Raw genomic sequence first — 20,562 nt, forward strand, 5'->3', positions numbered from 1 at the left:
CTACTTTTCCCTCCACCTGGCCACAGGTGGACTCACCTGAGCCAGTGCTGCTCCCCCACACTCCACAGGAGGTAGGACACACACCAAGAGCAAAGGGGCCCCTGTTCTCCATGGGATACACTCTGTCTTGCTTGCTAGAAACTGCTAAAATTGTCTGCAACCCTCAAAAATCCACCCATTTACAACTTGTAAATATAAAGTGGGATAAAAAGCATCAAGTGAATAAAGATACAAAACCACTGCATGAAAAGTCCAGCCAGGATATGGCATATCTCAAGGGAACCACTGCTGATTTTTAATTTCTGAATGGAACTTTACCAAGCCAAAACCTGACAAAATCATCCAAGACACCCATAAATTATGGATTCTGCTGGATGAGTTCTTTAGAGAACCAGTTAGGAAACAGTTTCTTACATAACCATTCAAAAGCAGTGCATGGGTTAAGGTATATAAGACATAGGATCCATTTTTACTGTCTTCCTTAAAAAAAATATATTATGCAGCTATAAAATAATTAAACAGAATAAAACATTTAACCTAACAACATTCTGTGCTTTGTCCTGCTTGTCAGTTCTTTTACATTTCATTTTAAAAAATAAGGTTTTACCAAGACATCTTTAAATAGTAGTCAGTTAACAGGCTTCTTTATTGTGAAATTGCATAGCCTTCAGCTATTGCATTATGGAGATATAATCAACATAAAACCGAGCAGTTCATTACTACTTTAGAAGTTTCTGTTCTGGATACCCATGGAATTGAAGCTACATACACATGTACAGAACCATCAGCCAAAAAATGAGGCAGAATTAAAAATTATGTCAATTTGCATCACATATTCTCTAAAACCGATTTTAAAAAATACCATGATATGATAAAAAAACATGAAAAAAACCCCCTTTCCCCAAATCACAGGAGGCAGTAGAGTGTTTTAACCATTTTTTAGCTGACTCCACTGTACATGGCATTGTTAATTGCTACAGACTAATGGAATGTTAAAATAATCTGGCACTTTGTTTAGGACTAGTAATGCATGGAATGGAAACCGTGAAATTAAAATGCTTGTTTCACAGATAGCTGAAGTTAAATCAGTGACTTGACAATGTTAAATAAGAAAACTAGACTATAGCCATCATGACTTTTAAGAGAAAATACCAGCGTTTCATATTCATTCTTATATAGAAATTTATCTTACTGCAAAGCAAATGTAACATACATTTGTGAGGGCTTTTTATTGGATAGGAAAATAGACCTACCAATATTCAGTAAGTTGCTGTCTAGATAAAACTGGTACTTTGCATCCTTCAGTGATCCAAGCAACATCTCCAATGTATCCTAAAGGACACCTCTTTGTTATGACAAACTGTCCATTCTGGTGGACTGCAGGTCTAAAAGGCAAAATCTTACCTGTGTCATTGCCTGTGATTTGAATAACATACATTCTTATGTCACTGTCAGGGTGTGAAGTAGAAGGAGACACCTCCCGATGTTGCAAAGCCTCTGTGGCCTCCTCCACCCTGGGTGGTGCTGTTGGCCGTACCACTGCCGTGGCTGTGGATGCTGTGAAATATTCCTTGTCGATCTCCGGCTCTGATGTCTTTCCTGTCAGATCCTCATCAGCAGTGGCTTTACTGGGAGAAACAGACTCATCAATGATGATGATGTCATGGCTCGTTACCTCCTCTTCTTCCTCAGGGATGATACGAGGGGACTTTTGAGTGACTAAATGTTTGGATGCCGATGTGGGCTGAGTTTTATCTATGGCACTAGTGTGAAGTGTTACATCGGTGAGGATTGTAGCCTTATCTGTTGCAGTAGCTGCAAATACTGGCTTGATTTCTTCAGGTTCCTCAGTCATTCCTGAACCTTCTGTGGTTTGGCTTGGAGAAGCTCCCAAGTTCAGATGAGTGATGCTTTCCACAGTGGAATGGCCTGTCAGCACTGTATGAGGGGGCAGCACAGGTTCCCAGGTCACTGTATCCCTGTCTACTTCCCTGCTGGGAGTTCCTTGGCTTTCCTGGGCACCAGTTGTCATGGGCATTACCTCAGTGACCTTCTGCTCTTCATCAGTAGCAGTTTCAGCTTTTGGAGACACTGTGAGGTGCAAGGTCCTGGTGCTGGTTTCATCAGGTCCCAGAACTCCTCCATGGTCTGTGAACTCCGCTGCAGGCACTGGCACTTCTGTTTCTGGGTATGTCTCATCGGAGGCTGAACCTGTCTCATCCTGCTTCTCATTAACAGGTGTTGGAGATGATTCAGATCCTGGTGCTGTCCTTTGTTCATGTAGTTGGACAGATGTCACAGATAAGGTTGACTCTCTGGCAGTTCCTGGCTCATCTTGATCTTTTGTGGAGGGTTCCTCTGGGAACACCTCCCTGTGTTTTGCAGTTGTTTCTGATGCTTCTGTATGAAAGATACCATCAAAAGGAGTCTGATCAGTAACTGGCATATCTCTAATGACCTCACTCTCTACAGTAACTGGAACTAGGGAAGCATCATGTTCTTTCCATGGGATTGCAGTATCTACCTCTGTTACATCTGTAAATACAATAGTTCCATTTGTCCCTGATGTTTCATCTCCTTCATGCTCAGTTACCCCTACAGTTGTGGCCATAGCACTTGGCCATACGTTTGAGGAGCTAAAGGACCCTATTGTTGCACTGCTTTCTTCCACTGGTATTTTGGATACTGTGGTCATTTCCAAATCCAAAGAGCTGCTTGTGTGGGAGACACCTGTAGTATGTCTACTCTGACCAAAATCAGTTGATACCACTTCTTCATCATTCGTGGTCTCCCCTGGCTCCATGCTTGTCTCAATTTCATCTGTAACTGCTGAAATTGGAGCTCCTGGGTGCACTGTATATTCTGCAGTCTGCCCTGAAAATGCTGTAGGCTCCATTGCAGAGACACCCTCCTCTGTACCTAACTCAAGGATTCCCTCAGTGTGAGATGACTCCTCTGTCATATACCCCTGATATTTATCTGTTGGCAGCCATGTTTCAGGAGCTGGAGGAGCCTGTGTGAATTTCTCTCTTACAGAACATCCCTCAGACTCTGCTGCATCACAGGGAGGGATGATGGCTGTGGCAAGAGGGGTCTTAATGTCCATTGTTCTCATTTCTGGCTCCTTTGTTTTTCCCTGCTCCTCTGAAAAGGCTGATGCTTCCATCTGCTGAGATGAAGAGATAACAAATTTGCTTTCTCCCAGGCTTGGTGGGGTATCAGTGCTTCCTGAGGCAGCCTCACATTCTGTTTGACCAACACATGATACAGAAAAGGATACAGGTTTCCCAGGTGACAGGGTAGGCTGCACATCTCTCAGGTCCTCTCTGCTTCCTTGGGCCGATGTCTCACTATCAAATGCCACTGCAGAACTAAATTTAACAAGTGGTGTTGACCCACTTGCTGAAGAAAATTGTCCAGTGGTTACTGCATATTCATCTAAGAGTGTCTCTGATGCAGCAGACTGCTCTGATTCTGGGACACTACCTGTAGCTGTGCCAGAAACTCTGTCAGGCACAACGGTGTATGTGCTCTCACTGCCCTCCCCCTCTGCAGTAAGATCATACTGATCAGTGAGCAAAGCTTTAGGGATTACAACAGTTGTAAGTTTCTTGTCAGATTTTGCCTCCATTGACTTTTTGGTGGGTTCTCGTGTTGAGTGGGCACCATGATACACATTCTCTTTTGTTAGTGAAAGTGAAGTCCCTGACCTGGGAGACTCTTTCCGGGAAGTCAGTAACAAGCTATCTGTAGCTGTCATCACAGGGCCCACTTCTATTTGCTCAGTTTGATTATCAACATCATGTTTTTGTGCGTCTCCTGTGTCAGCATCTTCCCAAAAACCAGTAGAACTCTTATCTACAGCTGTGCTATCCTGAAAAATTACAGAGGTCAAGAAAGCGTCCTCAATGCTTTCAGACCTACCTTGTTCCTCAAGCAGTTCTGCTTCAGAGTAAGTGTGGTCCAGTTCCAAAGCTGCAGATGTGCTCTCTGTTAGCTTGGGGAAAACATATTCAGTCCTTCCCAGTGTATAGTAAGTGCTTATTTCGCCATCTGTGACAGTCTGAGGTAGAAGGGTGGTTAACTGAATGTTCTCCATAAGCACCTCCATCTCCCTTTTTTGTTCAGCCAGTTCAGTAGTCATTTCTGTGTCTTCCTCACTCTCTCGGGTTGTTTTCTCCCAGTCAGGGGCCTCTGTTTGGGTGTCAGGCACTTCAGTAATCGGAGTCTCAAAGACAGGAGGTTTAAAGGTAACTTCAGCAAGTAGTGATTTCACGCTGTCAGTTTTCAGAGATGTCACGGGCTCAAAAGTTGTAGGCTGTGTTGTGACTTTTTTACCTTAAAAAAGAGGGGGGGGGGAGAGTTAAGGACTCATTCAATCAGAACACAAATGACTGTACATTAATTCAGTTTGAGCATTCCCAACAAAAACTAAATGCCACACTGAGAAATAAGTGTAAAGGTAAAAGGCTTTAGATAGTTGTTAAGAGCTTTGAATGACACACAATAACACAATATTAAGGTGCAGAACATCTAACTCAAAGTCAGATGAAGTGAGAAGAGTAGCAGTATTCTCCATATTTTTTTACTTATGTAATTACTTCTGGAAGTCCTTGTGCTACATGAGTACCCATCAGAGAGCTCAAGGCTGATCTGGGAATATAAAACTTTATTTCATGATATCACGAATGAGTGGAGCTGCAAACCTCTGGGTTTTCTTCAAAGTTTGCTGCAGCATCCAACCCAAACGCATAAAGGGACTGAAAAATTGCTTTAGTTTATTTTCAGCACAAAATTACAAATTGCAAAAAGGAAACCTCACTGGAGTGAGAGAGTGGCTAATCAGTAGGATCAAGCATGCCATCAAAAAGTACTGCATTTAAATTCTGCTGAGAGAAATTTATTATGGGGAAAGGTGAGAATGGTAAACCAGACATTAAGATCATAAACTTAATTCTATAATGATGTTGATCTTTGGAAAACACTTCAAAGATCTGAAGTGTTCTGAAACTACTCCACATACAGAAATACTTCTATGGGAGTGCTGGACATGAAAAGGCAGAGTGTTGAACCCTCTGGATGGTGGCCAGAGTAAGGGGTTAGCTGTCCTAGACCCACAGGAGACACAAAGGAAGGTCCTTCAGTAAACCAAATTGAGATGTTTTAAAGAATCTTGTTGCCTCACTCCTTGTCCACTCCTTCTATCCCAGTTTTCCATTACTATCTGAGGAGGAAATGTGTGCCAGCACTGTGAGGCCTGTCAGCAGATTTTAAATTCCTGAAAGAGGTAAGTCTGTGCTCTGAAAACAGGTTTTACTTAGGAAAAGCCCAGGGTGGGAACATCTTCCCTTCTGCCAGTCTTCCAGATCAGGAATCTTCAGAGGGGCAATAGGAGCATTCAGGTGGAAGATGTGAATGTCTTAAATAAGTGCTGTTAATTTCTAAGTGACTGAGAGCCGAAAGCCTTATAAGGATTCAAATAAAGAGTAAAATATAGTCTCTAAATCACACTAAGCATATGAAGAATGTTTTAAACAGGCCATGTGTATGAGGACTCACTGCTTACCAGACAGACACAACTACACTACAACTTCTTGAAAAACAAAATATTGCTCAGCTTCTAAGGGAGCAAAGAACCCTATTCCTGTCACAGGCAGAAATCAGAATAATTCCACTGTTTTACAATTTATACTCAAGCATAAGGAGCATGTGTGCACAAATCAGTTCTTTTCACACACCCGTGACTCATTAAGTGTCTCATTGACAACTGCAGATATGAATTCCACACATGTAAGTCAGAGTCACACAAATATTTGTTTAGTTTCATGCACCAAGCTTTGAAAATGTCACCTTTGCAAGAGACCTGCTTGATTTACCCTAGAGTAGAAAGGCTTGCCAGAGAAAAAAAAGTTGATATTTCAACTTTTATGCATGAGAAGTGAAAGTGAAAAGGAAATTATGAGGGTAGGAAAATATGACGTTGCTATGTTTAGAAGTGGTGGTGGTCTTTGCCAGCAGAAAGGAGAATGGATTATTATACCTACTATATATTAAATCTTGTTGTGGTTTTACAAAGAAGACTTAGCTACTTATATATTTATTTTTTTCCCAGTAAATAAAAACATTCAGCTGAGCAAAAAGGAATAAAATTGTTGAAATCCTACCAAGCAAAAGCGCAGCCTTAAGACAAGAGATTTTTGTGTTTTGGGGTTCTACCGCCTCAAGTGGATCTTTATTGTTTTCAATGCCGATGTGATTCAAGTATGAGATGGTACTTCCAAGAATCAAGAAATCCTTGCAATTTTCCCCCCTCTCTGCTTGTGTGAGGCTGGTTTAAACCACACAGGTTTTATTTCACAGCTGGGGAGCAAAGGGTGTACACAAGTGCTGTGTGCTACTGTAGCTCTTAAAATTTCTACCAAAGAATTCATCGATTTTTTTTCTTTAACAGCTATTTTTTTATGGCAAAATGGAAAGGAAACAGCCCAGTCTCAAACTCTCTCTTGTAATCATGGGATCAGTTTCCTTAATGCAGATGGAATTGGTTTTGCAGCCAACACAAACGCTCATTCAGACCCCAGTTGCCATACTCTAAGTGACTATCAAGTTCACTGTCTGAAGGAATATGAAAATGTAATACCCTCTCACAAAGTTAGAAAATGAGGGCATGGGAACAGACTTTAAAACCTGCAGAAAAAAAAAGGTAACTTTATTTCATCACTGCTGGGAAGTTGTGTATACTTACTCACAGCCACTTATGTTGCTTCCAAATTTCCAAGAAATGCTTGGAAGTCCCAAAAGTTCACATATTTATGCCTGAGATGCAGTTTTTTATTGTTCATGACTCATATCTGCCAATTATTTAACAAAATAGGTGTATATTCATTATGCAAACCTGAAAAAACACTGAGTGCATTTTATTTGCTTATATTAAGAAATGAATAAATAAATATTAGATTTATATAGTAGTAAGAGGCAAGCCCACATTTTCTAAGAGTTTATCAATAAACAGCCAAATTTTCTCCCATGGAAACTGTGTGCAGTTCAGCTCTGGTTAAAATCAACTACAGGACCTCTAAAATCACTTTGTCATAGACATGATATCTAAGTTTTTTTCATAGAGGTTTGCAAACTTATTTGAGTGGATAAAAAAAAATTGTGCTGCTTCAATAAGAAATCTGTCAGTGTTATATTTTTTTTTCTGTGGGAAAAGAAAAACAAAACAAAGACGAGGTTGCTTTTTTAATAAGCAACATGAGTTTGAACGCTGTCTGCTCCATCCAGATGTTTTGCATTACTGTGCTCATTGCCACATGCGTGCAATGTGCTATCTCCTTTGTCCTCCTCCTGATTCAAGACATGAGGCAGATTTTCCTAATAAATTTCATGAACATATTAGCAGCAAGAAAGCAAATTATCTCACCAACAGCTGCTCATATCAAAGACTGTCTTTTCTTTCTTTTTTTTAATCGAGTCCTTTTATACTGAACAACTTGCATGAAGATGATTTTGGAAGGACTACATGACTTTGCAGAGATACTACATTTTTTTTCTCTGTATTTATTTATTTTATGCTTTTATTGTATAGAATTTTCTTCCTCTGTTGTTTAAATAAGGATTCAAAATAATGAATCAATATTAAAACAATATTTTTTCAAGGAAATCGAGCTGCACAACTTTAGACAGAGTTTTACTTCGCTATTACCAAGTAAGGATTTTAATATGTTCTGTGCTGTTTAATAATGATTTCAAGATATATAGGTGTACTTTCTGGAGGAGTAATGCTTATCTTTAAGACTATAAATATATTATGATTTCTATATATGCTTTTTCAACATTACCAGTTCTACAAAATCTTTACTAACTTGAACCACTTGAGCAGTTTTTCTGCACTCAGAAATATTGTTTGCATGTTTACATTCAGGTATGTTCCTAAAAACCTGGCAGAAGAATATAGACCCCATAGACCTCATTGCTCTGAGTCATTGCCAACAGCCAAAACAACAAAAATTGTTTTAAGTGGGAACAAAACATGAAAATAGTGAATTCTTCATGTGAATTATAGACAAAATAAATTATTAGAAAATAACAGTCAAAAATAATAGTTTAATATTTTCCAGCCCAATTTGAGCATGATGCCTATGCAGAAATCTGCTCTGCTTAGTTTTTATGTATTTTTTTGTGTTAATTTGTTGAGTTTGTTCTGTGTGTCTGTCCCTTCCCTGCTACCAACCCTAGCAGAGAGGACGGTCTTGAATGTTCCCCTGACTCCAAGAGTTTTGCTAACTGGAGTTTAAACTACTGGCAGAACCTTCCAAACTGGACAAGTCTAAGATTAAGAACAGATTAAAAAAAACAAAAATAAAATAAAATAAAACAAAATAAAACAAAATCAAACAAAATAAAATAGTGTTCTGAGTTACAAACTGCACAAGAAACCTCTGATTATGGTACTGACTCAGTACCTGCTCCTTCACACCTTTCCAGAAGCAGGTTGGTGCACAGGGAACGTGGAATTGTGTTCATAAATAGTGAGACCTTTGGTAGAACAACAAGAATCCAAAATCTGACCTTGCAGCTGTAGAAATTTCTCTCTAACTCCAGGTGTATACTTCGACTTACCTACACTGTGTTTTTTGATGTCAAAATCAAAAGCCAAATGTAATGAGAAAAATATGAAAATCTAAATGCAATGTCCATTGCACAAAATATGTGCAATATCAGACTAAAACCAGTAGGATTCTTATAAAAATACAAATTTGGAAGCTATCAATCTATCTTATCTGTAAGAAAAAAACTTATAACGAACAGTCATGCATTCTCTTCACACCATTGCCCAAGGCCTTTTCTTCCAGCTAACAAAACAGCAAAGGCAGCAGCTCTTTTAGTTCTGTGAACACAAACACTCTTAAGTAAAACCACTTGCTGTTTCATAACATCTGAAGTCAGATTGTTAAAGGGGAAAAGATATGTTATCTCCTGGTTTCCCCACATGCAAGTATAGTCCTGTGAACAAATTATAACCTGCCAATCTACCCACAAAGGAACAATAGCAAAAAACCCCAACATTTCTCTTTCCTCATTATTTATAATAAAACTGCCAAAGAGGACAAAAAAAAAAAAAAGAATAAACCAGCAGGCCCCTTTAGTCAGCTCTTCCTAATTAAATCTGTATCCCAGCACCAAATCAAAGCAACAATCTTTGCTTCATGATTGCAAAAAAACAATTGAAGGACAAAAAGAGCCAAGATTGTCACTTGAAGAAGAATTGACAGCAAAATTCTTGCTGCTTTGCTTTCCCCACCTGGTGTGAAAGGAGCAAAATCACCCCTAGTGGTGTCCAGTCCCTGCAGCAGTGAGTAAAGAGCACAACCAATTTATCTTTGCTGCCCATGAATACCTAAAGGGATGAATCTTTTGCTTCTTCACCTTATTGCTCCTAATCCTGTCCTTGTTACCTGACCCATTCAATGACCTGAGGGAATGAAAGGAAAATGCCTCCAGATGTGTCTTCTTCTCTTTCCGCTCTCCCTCTGGCCACAACATTTGCACTTAGAGGTTACTCTTAAAGCATCCAGTTTTGAGTCACTCAGATAAAAGCAAGTTCACTTGCTCTGGCAGAACTCCTCAAGCACCACCTCCTGAGGCTCCCAGCAGTTGCTCCACACACATCAGTTAGATTGATAAATTGGGTTTTCTGTGTTCCTACATTTAAAAGCTCAAGCTCCACCTGACTACCTCCTTCTCAGGGTGAGGTACTAGAGAGGTGTTATAGCACAGTTGTTTGAAGTGGATTGAGATTTTTCTTGCCATTTTCAGCATGGCTTGACTGACTTCTAAAAATCCCAAGGCAGAGCGAGGTGAGAAACCTGCAGTGAGCTGTCAATGTACACAGCCTCTGTGCCTGTTGCTATGAACTCAGCAGGGACCTACAGGGACTTATTACTCCCACACCTAGTTCAAGGTATTACTGGGGATCTCCGTATATGCAGCTATAACTGCATATCTAACAGAAGCACAGAGATTTGCTTTCTTAGGAAAGTAATAAAGAGCTGGAGAGTTGTTATCTGATGGTACCTGTCTCAGTAAAGTGGCTTAATCTCCTTGCATACCTTCACCTTCACAGAGGGGAAAGGCAGCTAGAGCAGAGCCAACAGCCTTGTACACACTGTGGTCAGTACCATGACCTCGAGGTGCTTGTCTGCTCAAAGGCATCTGCCCATTCTGTTACCGGGTTGTGAAATGGTGGAGCACACTGGCTTTATTATGCCCAGCACTCTACTACCTTTCATTTAAGATAAAACTTCTCTTTTTGGTTTTCTTCCTCTCTTCAGGTCAGCAATTTTGCTCCCTGGGTATCACCATCACACCCTAGGTCTTCACTGTTCTGTGGTTATTTCCAAGCTGATCAGAAATCCACAGATCCCCTGTAATGCAGTTCCTGAAATCAGGCTGGAAACAACTCCCTCATCCAGGAAATAGCTGGGACACGCAGCTACCGACAGTTGCTGCGGAGAAGAACAGGGCTGCCCAGTTATTCAAAGTTTTCCAGGCTAAGTCACATGCAGGAAAAGGGAAGACAAAGTTTCCTTTGCCAGCTATTGAGCTGTGCTTAAGAGTCTTATCCTTCCTGCTGCCAGACAAGCGGAGCACTGTGGATGATTCCTGAGGCTCTGCCTGCAATTGTGGTGGCTCTTCCTGTAGGACCTCTTGAAACAGAGGCTACATATTATGGAGATCATCATTCCCTATATTTCTTCTATAAAATCATGTTCTGATTTTGAGCTTTAGGTGGATGAAGTATCAAAGCCAGAGGCCCTCAGTCCCAAATAGTTGTTAGCTTGGAAACACCCTTGATGATACTGTGTTGGAACAATCAGAACAACATGAACTCCATTCCCAATGCACACATGGCAATACCATCCTAGAACTGGAATTTCACAATCCACAGCTAAAATTAAGTCATGGTGCCAAATCAAAGTGGTATAACCAAAGAGAAACAATAAAGGTGTGCAAAACTGAGTCAAAACTAAAGAGCAAATGTGAGAGGAAAATGGGACAAATCCAGAGCGAAACGATCAACACATGTTTTGAGTAAAGTAAAAAAGTGTTTTGCTGAAAGGTTTGCCAAGATCAATACAGTCTGTGAAACAGTTCGTAAATCAGTGTTACTCAGCAAAATGGGGATTTACATTTCAAAAATTCAATGACTTCTGTGTACAAAGCTCATCAAGTTCAGTTTTGTTGCAGGTATGTAAGGAAAAAAAGCCTTGCATACATTTTGATTAGTGCATTTCTGAAGTGCAATTTGTCCTGCAGATGTTGTAGGATAAAGTGGCCCATCCAAAGTCAGCTGAAGTCTAATTTCTACTCAGACCAGTGAATTAGGGCTGGAAAGACTGGGAGGCTGAGGGATTGGATTAAATAAATACACTATAGCTTTAGGCAAGAAATATTAAATAGGTACATATTAAAGAGGATTTTTTTATGATAAAATGCTTTAACCTCTTAAAAATTAACATAGGTGCTCAGCACAATTGTTCTACTTTTTTCTAAAAAAACCCAAAAATTACATTAATATATTACAAGTCCTATATGTTAACACTTGAAAAACCTTCTTTCTCATGATGCCTCCAAGGAGCTGCAAGTACTTAATCATATGTCTAACATGAATCTTTTTCAGGCCTCATCAGTTACAAGATTAGGTATCTCTCAGGAAAAAAAAAAAAAAGGTCTGGCAAAAGCCTTGGAGAGATGAAATTAAACACACAGATGTTTCAGAAGCTCAGAGCCATGTGGCTTCTGCAGAGTGAAAAGCACTTGTGATCAAAGAGATGAAGTTTTCAGGTTTTCTAACAAGACTTTCTGATTTTAAATCATGTGTTATTAGTCTGAGCCGCTCTTGTTTTCATAAAGTCAAGACACTTCATACCATGTAATTTTGTAACCAAAACACTGCTGAAGTTAAAATCCTGAACTTAACTGTGCTTTTAAAAGTTGCCCAGGTTGGCTGCTTTACTGAAACTAGTGCATATAATTTTTAAATTGAATTTACTTCCTGGATCCATTGTACATTTTAATAAATATGATTCCTTTTTAAAAAGTAAGCAAAATGTTCAAAATATGGATTGAAGTTTCTTTCAACTGCAAATTAAAATTAATATTTTGAGATTTTTTCCGCCAAAGAGACTTTCAATCACAGAATAGGGGTGAAGAGTCTAAGCTAGGATGAAGGAGGAGATATTCCCCTTCTTAAATACATGTTTTGTCTTTGTGATGACTAATACAGGTGCCTGGTTTACCACAAATCTCTTGTGGTATGACTGGGCGTTCAGGTGAGGAGGGAAACAGCAGTGTAATGTGAGACACATAATTAAGGGCTATGAGCACTGAATTGGGGTTATAGGGAAAGCCAAGGGTTTTGGGAGCATAGTTTTGTCGTCAGGCACTGTAGAAATCTCTCTGTAAAAGCTTCACATTGACCTAAAAGCAGCAAGAGCTGAGGAATGGTGGGGTTTGTGATGGACTAACACACCAAAACTTTGAAACAGAGATAACGAGAAGCTTTGGAAGACACTTCTAGACAAAAGATGGTTTGAAATACAGACTTTAAATTCAAGCCTTCTGCTCTCACGCAGGACCATTTTTTTCACCCGCTCCCTTTTTCTGCCCCAAGAGAGGGACTGGTTCCAAGGCTCCAGTAGGAGAGAGTGACTCACTCCAAAGCCACTGCATCAGGCAGCTGCTGGAGATGTGGAGGACCAAGATGCCGGGAACTGAGTCTCATTACTCACCACATGCATAAATCTTTTAGCAAAAGCAGTGAGGAGTCACAGCTGGTTTCTGTGGGGTCCCAAGCACCTTCTGAGAGGGGGAGACAACTTTCAGTAACTTCTGAAATATGCAGTAGACAGGCTCCCTGAAGGAGGGTACAGCATTACACTCCTGCATTTCCCTATGTAAAACCAGATGTATGGTAAAACCTGAGTCATGTAGCTAGTGGTGTTTAATTAATTCTGATGTAATGTTGCTTGTAATTAAAGTTGCTAGAGAGCAGCTCACTCTTTATCAAATTGTGTTGGTCCTGTTTAGTCTTATTGTGTCGCATAAAAGGGTTGATAGTCCTACACTGTCTACTTCCTGGGCTGCAAAGTGATGAAATATTTATTCTTCATGTATCAAGGGCAAGAGTTTGCAGGAAAGGCAACAATCCCATACTTAATCAAGGGTTTATTTAGAACAAACTGTCTGTTACTAAAATTTGCTAACGAAAACTGCTGGGAACAACATTGTAAAGGCACACACTGCTTGAAAGGGGTGAAATTCCCAAAAACAAACAGCAAGTTGGAATTTGTCCTAACTAAAGACTAGGTTACAGGCAAAATTTCCAGTTCCTATTCCAGTCTTTTAGAGGGACTGATGAAATTCACCCCCATTAAAGACTGTTTTATCTGCAAGAGTTTAAACAGACCATAAACAATTTCGAGGAGGAACAGAAGCAGTGATATGACAAAACTCTGTTCTGCAGAATTGAGCACAGACCCCTGAACTTGACTGAGTCCTTTTTCCTGTGTGCAGTTCCCTTGAAGTCCATTAGTACTACTTTCACATGCAAAGTTTTAGAACATCATACCCACAAATTACAAAGGAAAATTAAAAAAACAAAACAGTGTCTGAGAACAACCAGACTGCAACAGATGTTGGGATTTCTTATCAAACAGTTCATAAATAGGTCTTCAATTCCTGAGCTAGAAAAATCAGCAGCTGCAGTTGGTTCACCATCCACAAAAATGGGGACAGTACCAACTGCACATTTCAGGCAGTTCTGAGTTGGAGGCACAGGACTGAGTCCAAAAAACCAAGATATTCATAGTTACAACCAAGCTCTGCACTTTCAACTCAGCAAAATGTTAATGTCAGTTGTGCTATTTGCAACCACAGGAACTTCCTTGAGCAGAGAGGCCTGTAGGAAAATTGCTGGGCTCTCCAACCTCCCTGTGCTGCTGAGGGAAGTAGGAGATTCAGCTGGGAAACTGGTGAAGTTTTGGGACAACAGGAGCCTGTGCAGGGATAGGATGTACCATAATAGCAGAGCCAGGCAGCGATCACTGGAGATAGATGAGGTTGCAGGGGAATACTGAATCCCAAAGGAAGGCTGAGAGGTGTGGAGGACATCTGGTTTAGACTGATGCAGTCTACCATGTGACTGTGGCAAGTGCTTGATGTGCCTCTGAAAACACCAGGAGGGAAACAAGCAGCACTAAGAAAGGCAATTTAGACAATTCACGGCGACTGAGCAAGTAAGAGAAATATTATGACGGGATAAAGTGTCTGGGATCCAGAGATAGCCCCAAAATTAGAGGCATCTCAGAGACCTGAAAGTGACCAGGCTTGTACACAACCTGTTAACAGCCTCTCCTACTGCCATCCCTGGAGACAGAATACCAAGTTAGATGACAGTCATTCACCTGGTCAAGTAGGACGTTTCTGTTTTTATCACAGAATCAGAGAATAGCTGGGGTTGGAAGGGACCTCTGGAGATTATCCAGTCCAACCTCCCTGCCAAGGTAGGGTCACCTGCAGAAGTTGACATAGGAACATGTCCAGGTGGGGTTTTGAATGTCTGATATGTCTTGTGTCCACCGACATGACACAAGTATACCAGGCTACACTCAGACATCAAAAAATGGAGTATCCACAGACTCAGGGTAACTATGGGCATGTGAAAATACTGCTCAGGCTGAAATCTTACCTTAAAACCTTGCCTGTCTTCATCTGCCAGCATTACTTTATGACATTTGCTTTAGTATGGTTTTTCTCTTTTTGGTAAAGCAGTAGTGATAAAACCAATTCTTTTTAAAAAACACATGTGCACAGCAAGAACCAAAATAAAACAAATATTTAAAGAAAACAGGGTAAGCACAACAAAAATAATGACTGAAAGAAACCTGCTTACGTTCATAGCAGTAGGCATCAAACTTGCTATGTGGGTAAGGGAAGCCTGTCTGGTTCTCATAGCGATACAGGGTTCTCACCCCAAGCAACCCTCCTCCGCACTGGGGTCGCGCCACGGAGGCCGGGTAGCGCACGCTGCCATCCGCCAGCCACCCGTAGTCACACTGGTCAAAACCATTCCTCCAGGCCACATACAGGTTCCCCACAGAGGCCAGGACACCCCCTCTTTCCTTGCAAAGCTCCTTGGCTTCCTCGAAGGTGAACTTCTCAGGGGCTGAGACATGAACCACTTCATCTAGGGGAAGAAAAGAGAAATAACAAACACTGTCAACTCAGCTTAGTTCTCCTCTTCCAGTCAATATCTGCAAGGTTGGATTTTTTTTGCCAAATATGTTTTTCCTTGAAAGAAAAAAAAAATCAGCTAGTTGGAAACCAAATATTCCACATTTGGATTTGAAATTAACCTACCTCAAAGCACGAGCATTTGTAAGCAAACTTCATGTCACAAAGTGCACGGTGGTTGGACACTGAGTCTCTGCCTCAGTTCCTGAAGCTTTGTTAGACTTTGTTAGACTCCTCTGTTAAACTTTGCAACTCAATTGAGCTAATTAAGCCCAGCTCAACACAGTTTACTTTCTCTGTAGAACAAATCTTTTACATTTGCAAGCATCTTACCTAATCATTTAATCATCACTAGAATCTCACTTGAGACACCCCCTCAAAAACAAAACAGGCAAATGTTCTGCTGTTCCAGAGCAGCTTCTAGGGTCAGATTTCTGCCAGTCTTCACCTTGCTCCACAGGGAAACACAGGTGGGGAAACACAACAGATATGTTTCATATACAAAGCCCTTTTTGTGTGAAGAAAAGCTGAATTAGTCTAGAATGTTTTTAGTATTGTTTAGCTTCCATGGACTAACAGTTTGTGAGTAATAGCCGTTCAGCTTGAAACTGAAACAAAGCAAATAGCATGTGTGATATTTTACTTCCAATCTAAATCACCCTTATACAGTTGTCTAGGTTGCCTCATTCACCCAAGTACTATAAAAAAAAAATAAAAAATCAAGCCTCTAATGTTCATGTCCTGGGAATGAAGCAATAAACTGACTCTTTTCCAGTTTTTGCTCAGACTTCAGATGGAACTGATGAGACCTAAAATCAGTATTTTCAAATCAACAGTGTAAAATTCAAAATATTTTTTACAAGACAGCAGTTCCCTTCCTCAGATGGAGTAGGCCAGAACACAGCAGCCAGTGTTGCAGGAGACCACTGCTTTTTCATACTGATCATGCAATCTCTCTTAGCCCTGTACTAGTCTGAAGGGAACCCAGAAAAATGCAGACAGAAACTACATCACCCCGAGCAGTTCCATTCACATCAATATTACACTTGTTTGGGGACTGAAAGGAATGTAAGTGTGAAAGGAGGCAAAGTGCCAACTTTCTTTTTCCTCCCAGGTAGAAACACTTGATTTGTTATTACAGCTGTAATTCCAATTCCATAGTGTAAGTTTCTTTATACATGTTGTGTGGAGCTTCCAGCTCAGAGGTAAAGGGCCAGAACATATCTATGGGAGAGGGACAGATAAGGAAAGCAAGGAACCATTAATCCTCAGAAGCACCAGAATACTTCGTTCAGCTCTTCAGACTACACAGACAATGAACTGTTCTTTTTATTAAACCGTTTTGCAGAAGGCAGCTTTTTCTGCATCTGCATACCAGCTCTGGTGTCATGGCCAGCACAGAATGATGGATACAGTTATCCCACAATCCTGTCCCAGCACCAGCATCATGGAACAATGGGGCAAGGGAAGGCCTCTCCATAGCAGGTCCATTCTGCTCTGAGGAAGATCACTGATCCTCTCTCACAGCAGCTATGATGTTTATGAAAATTAGCAGTTACAATGCAATTAAATTGAAATTATACAGCAGTTATCAGTCCAATTAGATAAGAAAATGAGACAAGTAAAGAAGAACAATGAATTGTCATGATTTCTAGATGAAAAAATGGATCAAAACCTAAATAATGTCAGACAATCTGACAACATTCTTTCTGGGGGAAACTCACTGAATAGACAGGAAAATGGGTAAACATGAAAGATTACTAGAAAAGAAATTTTTCCATCAGCTGATCTGGATCACTGGCTCCGAGTGCCACTTGTGCATAATGTCATTAATGTTGGTGTTATTTATTCCTCTGAGCTGTCATCTGTACTCAGCTAAGGCAAATAAACTTAGGGAATGCTCATGTCTTGCTGTAAGATTTCAAAATACAAGGTTCTTTAAGAGAGGTCACTCGGCAGAGGAAGTACTTATCTAAATTGCACAACAGCATTTCTATATGGAAGTCTACCTCAAATTCGCCTTGGGGTTTGCCTGTATATGTAATATTGATAATCCTGCACATTTAAAAGATGGGTGGCATATCTTTCTTTGTATTGAATCTATTCTATTGACCCCGCACATATTTATTTTGTTAATCTCTTAAAAGTCATCAGCTGGCATACAGATACTATCTTTGTCAACGGCTGTTTTAAAAAAAAAAAAATAAAAATTATAAGACCCCCATGTGTCTAAGGCAAAATGCATCCTAACCAGAACAATACAATTAGTGAAATCCAAAGTATTTGCCACCTAACTTGTATATTAAAGAATTTGTGCCAATAAACTCACAAAGAAGGCAAAAAGGCAGCAGAGGAATCAGTAAAATTCCATCATATGCCAAGTAAATATTCATTTATTTCATGAATTCTAGAGATAAGATAAAGCATAAAGATGGTACCTTAAACATGGTACCTTGCAATTGCTCTAGTTAAAGAGCATTTTTCATTGATTTCCACAATTATTATTTTTTTATAAATCAAGTAAAGTGCAAAAGTCAGATTCCAAATAGCAGTCATTTACTCTAGGAGTTTTGGTTCCACAATTTGTCTATCCAGTCCGAAAATAAATTGAAGTTCTGTGTGATTGAGTGTGCACTTAATGCACGTAATAATTGTTGGAATAAGATGTGAAAAATAAAGCAAGAGTTTAATAAGTGCCTTGCTTGCTATATAAATCCAGAAACACTTAGAAGTGGTCATGCAATCTTCTAAAAACACCTTACCATAGAAAAGTCTTTTTTTTTTTCTTGAGTGCATTCACTTCCAGCACATGACTGAAACATCCTGACTCCTTCAAAGTACCAAAGAGAAAAAGACTCGAAACTTGAACAGAAGCTTCTTTTAAAAAGCAAGAAAAATAATGCTGAGGCTAATAAAACTTACTTAATCCATGAAATCTCTAAAATTTGCTCCTATTTTTGAAAGTACAGCAGGTTCTACATTTAGCAGAGGGACTGACCCTGTCACACTCTCACAAGTGTTTTTGTTATAGTGACTGAAAGCACCTCAATTTCACAGCCAAAACACTGAAAACAAGGAAATTAGGAGAGAAAATTTTTCTGGTCGATAAACAAATGACATAGCCACAGCACCAAGCAGGGCAGATCCAGTTCTGTGCCTGTTAAAGGCAATGTTTTTGTAGCTGGAGTTCACTACGAGTAACTGAACAATATTACACAGATAAACCCCAGGGCTTAGACCAGCAGATGAGGAAAAACCAGCCCTGCAGTACCAGGAGGTGAGATGGAGAACATGACAAGGTTTAGACTGCAGACAATAATGCAGGGTATTTTTGCTGGCTCCTATCTAAAACCAAGCTCCAGGCTGATGGACCACTCTCAGCCATCACAGCACTTGAAGAATCCCCAAGATTTTCCTGTCATGTGTGCTTGTTTTGCTTGGTTAAAAGAGACACCTGATGAAAGTCATACTTTTTCCATCTCTTTCCAATACATTAGGGCAGAAAAAGAAGCCAGGTTTTCCTTTGGAAGACAGAAGCTGATTCACTACAATCCCTAAGGAAAAAGTTTAATATCTACAGGCTTATCAGCCAGTTTTACAGCAAGTTTCATCCCTTTGATTCACTTACTCTCTCCCATCAGGAGGAGTCTCACTGAGCTGGGTGTGTTTTCCAGATATGAATTTCATGAATCACACATCTTAAAAGGTCAACACATACTGACTGAGGTAGACATCATGAACCTGGATGCAAACCCTTCAGCGCAGACCTTGCTAGTAGTGGGGTTTTTTTCCACAGATGAAGCCAAAATCAAGGGATTAGTGGGCTGCTACCTCCTAGAGGACACTTGTGAGCCTGACTGTGTGGCACTCTCCTCCCAGAGCAAAGCATCATCTCCACAACTTTGCTTAGCACAGTGCCAGGCACAGCAAAATGAGCCACAAGTCCCTTGCGGAAATGAAGGAATTACATGCAAGTCTGCAACAAAAGCTTTACAGAATGATCCTCCGAAACTGCAGAGAAGCTCAGGAATCTCTGGCCAGATGCTTTTAACACTTTTTTGACCAACTGCTGTGGGTGGTAACTGATGAAGCACCTATGCAGAGTCCTTGCTATTACTCACTCCATGTGAAGGGAATGAACACATAAGGTTTGCAATATTTTTAGTCTCTTTCCCTGTTTTGTTCTCTAAGAAGCCTTTATTAGGGCATGGTTTAATGGTGAATGTAGTGGTGGTGCTGGGTTGGTGGTCAGACTTGATGATCTTAAAGATCTTTTCCAGCCTTAGTGATTCTATGATTATTAATGTGATTATTACTGTCCCATCTGGAATTTGATGTTCACGAGCTTCATCTTGTACTTAGGTGCTCAGATTCCACAACCTTCACTACCTTCAGTGTCAACTAAAGAAAGACATTAAAATATCCAGAGGGATATTAAAGACACGAAAATCTAATCATTCCTGTAAATGGAAATGCTTAACTCTCACAGTTTTAAATAAAAACAACACAAAGTTCCAGTGCTTTTTCATCTTAGCTCCTTGGTGGAGTTCTAATTTGAGGAGAAGAAACATTATCTTCCCACTAAGAATTTGGTAGCTCTCATTTTTTTTAATGTGTCTATGTTGAACTCCAGACTTGTTCATTATCTGCTTCTGAGAGATGGTGGAACTCACCAAGTTTCATAAAGCAAAGATGCCCTTTTGGGGGTGTTAGAGCTCCAGGGTTCTGTGTCTGCAGTAGCAGACCAGGATGCCCTGGGTCAGTTATGAAAGATGTCTCAAAGTGACAAAATATCATCTTTTCTGGTGTTATATAGAGCATCCCGAGGACATTTTCCCACCTGCGGCTGTAACCTGCTGTTTCTTCTCATAAATGTTTGGTCACAGCCACATGGTTGGCAGGTCAAAGCTCAAACAGTGATGAGGCAGTGCCATCATGACTTTCTTTTACTCAGAAACATGGAATCTGCTCAAAACTTCATTCCTAGGACACTATCAAGTGTGCAAAGAAGCAGAAATACCATGGGCACTTTGGGGACTAAAGCATTCACCCTTACACCTTCAGGACTACGTGTCCCAAGAAATTCCATTTCCTCCTCCTCTCTTTCTCTGCTGTCTGTGTTCTCTGACACACCAGAGTAATAAAGAGGTGTCCTTAAAAAAGTCACTAATTAATAGGAAACACCTTTTAGGAATGGAAAATCACAAACCTCTAAGAAGTTTGGTTCAGCCTTAAAGCAGAAGGCTAGACAAGGTGAAGAAGCCT

General features: G+C 40.2%; 1 protein-coding gene across 3 annotated transcripts in view; it reads right to left on the reverse strand.

Moving 5' to 3' along the window:
* VCAN (versican) overlaps positions 1-20,562 on the reverse strand; it is a 95,243-nt gene that overhangs the window by 45,566 nt on the left and 29,115 nt on the right. The window contains exons 6-8 of one of the 3 annotated variants that reach the window (XM_018072898.3): positions 14,957-15,250; positions 3,925-4,338; positions 1,405-2,400 (exon numbers count right to left, since the gene is read on the reverse strand). In XM_018072898.3, coding sequence (XP_017928387.2) covers positions 1,405-2,400; positions 3,925-4,338; positions 14,957-15,250 — 1,704 coding nt within the window. Of the gene's footprint in view, positions 1-1,404; positions 4,339-14,956; positions 15,251-20,562 lie in introns of all 3 variants that reach the window. The other 2 variants (XM_018072899.3, XM_018072897.3) reach the window with 2 other exon arrangements.

This window comes from Manacus vitellinus, unplaced genomic scaffold, assembly GCF_001715985.3.
Source record: "Manacus vitellinus isolate BGI_N305 unplaced genomic scaffold, ASM171598v3 scaffold_23_pilon, whole genome shotgun sequence".
Taxonomy (NCBI): domain Eukaryota; kingdom Metazoa; phylum Chordata; class Aves; order Passeriformes; family Pipridae; genus Manacus; species Manacus vitellinus.